This window comes from Penaeus chinensis, chromosome 36 (assembly GCF_019202785.1).
Source record: "Penaeus chinensis breed Huanghai No. 1 chromosome 36, ASM1920278v2, whole genome shotgun sequence".
Classification (NCBI taxonomy): Eukaryota; Metazoa; Arthropoda; class Malacostraca; order Decapoda; family Penaeidae; genus Penaeus; species Penaeus chinensis.
This window is the reverse complement of record NC_061854.1, coordinates 13368313-13373312: the sequence shown is the minus strand read 5'-3', so window position 1 is coordinate 13373312 and position 5000 is coordinate 13368313. Positions and strand designations below refer to the sequence as shown.

Below are 5000 nucleotides of genomic sequence, written 5' to 3'. Positions count from 1 at the left end.
TTATAAAGAATGCAACGTATTTTCGTCTCATCGCCTCCCTTTCCATCCTCACACTTCGCTGATGCTCGGGAGACCCCACTCACTCGTAAGTATCATCTTTCTGTCGTCATGCTTCTGTGAAGATCGAATGCCGTACTTGAGGATGTCCGTTCCGAGATAGAACTTGAGGTTGTCTCGAGGGCTCTCTCCAGCCTTCCTCGTGCCCTGGGCGGCGGGCTGCTCCGTCGCCTCCTCTCCGGCCAAGTCCTGAGGGGAATCATTTCCCTTGGCTTCGGACGGAGAGTCTTTCCCTTCGGTACATTCTCTCGCAATTTCTTCCTGCTTCGGAACTGCCTTGTCCTCTTGCCTCTCCTCCTTATTCTTGCGCACTTGGAGATCTTGGGCGGTAGGAAGGCCGGCGGCCTTGAGGCTCTGGCTCTGGGGACTGAGGAATACCGCCAGCGGGATGAAGACGGCGGGGATGGCCACGACCACATGGGCCAGCCAGCAGACGACATTAGTCCAGTGCTGCGAGACAAAGAGAGAAATTGGATGGGTACCTTTCAAGAAGTTTCGATCCGAACACAACTGATGCGGGAGTTAATGGATAGGCACATAAAGGTGGAAAGTATATTCAAACTTCTGCTTTTATAACTAAATTATCATGTATACATAAATGGAAAATAAGACAAGGCAATGAAAGTTGACTTACCGGACCATAAACACAGTAGAGGATGAGCACAAGAGTAGGCTTCAGCGGCCACGCCCAAAGTGCTCCGATTGTCAGCACTGCGTCTCTCGCCCAGCCCTCCACGCTGCCCAGGCCTGGAGCATCGCAGTGAGTAAGAGTTAAAGGCACATTGACTCAAAACAAAGAAACATGTGGGAGTAAATCGTCTCGAAAATCGAGTACACTGTCATTTCTCATATGCATGGACAGTACAACTGCTGATCACGGTTAGGGAATACGCTGTTTATGTTACAGACTATATTAGGACTTAAACCTGATGTAATTACTATAAACACCTGACATTATAATTCTATATGGGAACTCTCTGTTCGAAATCCACTAGTGCTCTCACAAATGTATCCCGCCATGGTCATTTTGCATTCACTGCATTACAAAATTGGCCTTCAAAATCTCTCGGGGTACTGTACATCTTGCATTGTTTATCTTGAAGACAGACTGAAGCTTGGCCGCTTTGTAGACTAGAGGAACTGTATCGTGGACAATAGCAAGTAACTTCAAATATCAAATAAACAAAACAATATAAAGAAAAGTATCTGCCGCGACCACCTCGTCAGCTCGAGCTCACCTTCCTCCTCCTCGTGCATTTCCTCCTCCTCCTCCCTCATCATGACCTTGGATGACCTAGTGGCGACGCTCACCACGAGGGCCAGGATCACCAGCAGGAGCGTGAACAGCGCCGCCCATTCCAGGAAGAGGCTGATGACGTAGGCCTGGGTGATGTGTGCGTCGCAGATGATGCTGTCTGTAGGGGAAGAGGGTGTTGACAAGAAGTTCTAGTCTAAACAAGATAAGAATAGCAATGACTAAAATATAGTAAATTAAATTAGTAATTTCTTGTGTATTTTTTGTTCTATCTCTTACCATGATTCATTTGTCAGAACACTCGTCTATCACTACTAAAATCAACACTATATCAGAAGCAGAAACCATCAAAAAGTCAGTCTACTTGTTCATAAGCATAAAAAGCACAAGCGGGGTTCCTGCAAGGCACTTACAGAGGAAGTAGCCCGCGGCGGTGAACTCGGGCTGGTGGGGAGCGAAATGGGGCGTGGTGCCCCCGAGAGTTCTAACTAGCACGGTCACGGCAGCTGGCACGCCCACTAGAATCCCCGCCCCTGCGCCCACGCCCCATGAGCCTCGCGGGTGAAGGAGTGGCTGTAAAAGTAATGTCAAGGTCATGATATTCGAAGAACATTTTACGTCAAATCTATTGCTATTATATTATAGAACAAATGCATATGTTTGTCCATGAAACGCAGACACACAACCACACGCATATACTGGACGCGCATGACGCCTTACCCTCCTAAGAATGGCGAGTCGGGCCACGGCGGTAAAGGCAAGGCTGTAGGCGCAGGACGACGTGATGAGGTCCTGCTCGTCGCTGCTCCAGACGACGGGCGCGAGGTTCGAGGTTGTGACGGGGAAGGCAGTGAAGGAGGCGGTAGGCTTGGCCGACGAGGGCTCGACAGGAACCTCGCGTGGAGGGCTTTGCGCCTCGGCGGTCAGCGCCTTCAACCCCGTGGTCGCTCTCGTGGCCCGCGACAGCGCCTCTGTCCTGCTCGAGTACACCTCGCCGTTGCTCAGGTCAATGTACTCCACGGTGAACTCGTCGCTGCTGCCGCTCTCGCCGCTGTCGGCGGTCCGCGGCTTCACATGGCGGACGGCTTCGTGGAAGGAGCCGCGGCCGAGGCGGAGCTCGCCCGCCGCGTGGCCGCCGCCATGGAGGTCCGCCAGGTCGTGCTTCAACGCCGAGAGAGTGAAGGGCGCCCACACCGCCGTCAGGTACACGAGGCTTACCACGATGATGGAGGTGACCAAGAGGCGCTCGGCCTTCCTGCCGTCTCCTGGAGTAAGGTAGCCATCATGTCAACCATACATGCAGTAAAGCACTTCTCTCGCTTATATTGTGATTCATATTGTTCAGCAACGCGAAGTGTTACATATTCCAGAGTCGCCGCGAGGCACAACCACAAATTGCACTCAATAAGACAGCTCAGAGAGAAATTGCATTTAATCAAGCTGAGGAACTCACCCGACTTACTTCTGCTGCTGCAGGAGAGTCGCCAGAGGGCCATCCAGTTGACGATGGACAGCGTCGCGATGAAGATCAGCCGCAGCACTGAGACCAGCAGCGGCGACATCCACTCTGGCGTCATCCTGCGACCGAAAGAAATGACATCAAAGTATAAAAAATAATTACCCGACTACTACTTAGGCTTCACATTAAACAATAATTTCAGGCAAAACTGTAGTTAAAAACGTTCTTGAAACGCTTAAACTTGCTGCATGAGCACAAGCGCGGCGCACTGAAAAGATGAGATATATAATAAGACATGGTCTAATTGCTCTATAGTCTGTTTAACGTCCTATGCGACCGCAATAACGCGGAGGGGTCGTTAGGCACGTGATATGTGCTGCTAATATATATATATATATATATATATATATATATATATATATATATTATTATTTTTTTTATTATTTTTTTTATTTTTTTATATTAACCATAGAATTACGAATTCAGGAAATTATTGCACCTGTGGCTACACCTTCCACTTGTGCCGGATTCAGTCAGACATGTTATAGCAACAAACACACACGAAAACACACACTTCAACTCCTATAAATATTAATATATTAGTTAGTCCACCCAACGATTTATCTGTTTATTTATCTATCTATCTATATGGATGTAATATACAGATGTAAATGTAAAGAAGAAAAATATTGATAAAGAAATTAGCGTACTGACACACAGAAAGGTAGGCAGATCTAAACGAGCATGAATGGCACAGAGTAAAAACTAGAGCATGTGAAAAGTGACAGCTAAAATAAGAGCTGGTTTTCGTAATGAGATGCAGTGTTCTCGTCAAGACATGGCTCGCTGATCTAGGTCTAATTTGCAAACATTTGCAAAATACAATGTTCACATCAAGTTATTCAGAGTGTGAATAAAGCCTGGCCAGAATCTTGCTAGCATCATCCCTGACGCAATGACAACATTCTCTCTTTATTTTAGTTTGAATTCCGTGACGTCTTCATCCCGGCCGCTCTCTGTAACTCACCGAGATTCTCGAGAGCTCGCTGATTTTGTGGTAAGCGGTTTAATATCCCGCATTTGTGTCGCGTAACAGATGTATGATTGAAGACATCTTGAATTGATGCGAGGCGCTTTTTGTTGTTTATTGTTTTAAACCTCGTCTTTATTATTCCCTGGTCAGGGACGCTTGGATGCCCCCAAAAAATAACCATGTAATTAGTATTCGTTTACAACGTTTAGACTTTCACTTGACATCATGTGTGACCTACTACACTCTTGAAGATCCACAAATGCAGTGCCGCTAATACCGACACAAACAATGTCACGCTTAATATTTTACAGATGTATATGACTGACGTCATATACATCTGCGTTTTTGGGAAAATGAGCCAAACAAGAAGAAAAATGCTGTACGTTTATGTGTGTCTACGCATCTCCGTGTTACCGGGTCGTGGCGCCGTGTGGTCGCCCGCTGCTCCCAAATCAACGGTTAATCCGGGACCTTCGCTCGGCCTTCTCTCTCCACCGCCAATGACGCGAGACGAGGCTTAGCTTATTAAGATATTTAAGCACGGTTTGTCTGAAGGCTGTTAAGGCTATTTCTAACCTAATAATAAAAATAGTCAGATTATTTATCGATTGAAAGTTGTTATTATATATACTTACTAAAAATGCAGTCTCATGACAAATTCTTAACGCAGCAAAATCCATTCAAACAAACGAATGGCATGAAGAGCAGAGCATTAACTACATAACGCAAACAATAATGTACACATACGTAAGTATTAGATCACCCAACGCACACGTGAACAACTTCAACACTTTTTTTTCCCCTTTTTTTTTTTGTAAATGGCGGAAACGTTAGTGATTTCCCTTTCCGACCAGAATATGCAACTGTCTCATGAGGACGGTTGCTCAGCATCACTCCCACACAAAACTTTACTCGATTCAGGTGTCTGGGGAGAAATTGCAAGGGACAAAGGGACGACAGAGTTCAACAGGCAAAGAAGTAGAGGCGCATGTGACACTATGAACGAAAGCGCTGAGACGCGTAATTGCAGAGGAGGCCGCGAGAACGTTTCGGGGGCTGAGTGATAATCGTCTATTCCGAGACAGGTCAGCAGTTCATCCTAGTCTCAGCTTCTTTCTATCTATCTTTCGCTCTCTCGTTCGCTCGCTCTCTCTCTCTCTCTCTCTCTCTCTCTCTCTCTCTCTTTCTCTCTCTCT

General features: G+C 46.7%; 1 protein-coding gene across 1 annotated transcript in view; it reads right to left on the bottom strand.

Annotated features, from left to right (window-relative positions):
• The window catches only part of LOC125044641, a 17578-nt gene that overhangs the window by 961 nt on the left and 11617 nt on the right, over nt 1-5000 (bottom strand). Inside the window, exons 2-7 of the mRNA XM_047641410.1 lie at nt 2775-2890; nt 2033-2577; nt 1726-1885; nt 1296-1472; nt 692-804; nt 1-507 (exon numbers count right to left, since the gene is read on the bottom strand). The exon at nt 1-507 is cut by the window's left edge and continues 961 nt beyond it. Coding sequence (XP_047497366.1) covers nt 49-507; nt 692-804; nt 1296-1472; nt 1726-1885; nt 2033-2577; nt 2775-2889 — 1569 coding nt within the window. The 5' untranslated portion in view covers nt 2890 and the 3' untranslated portion in view covers nt 1-48. The remainder of the gene's footprint in view (nt 508-691; nt 805-1295; nt 1473-1725; nt 1886-2032; nt 2578-2774; nt 2891-5000) is intronic.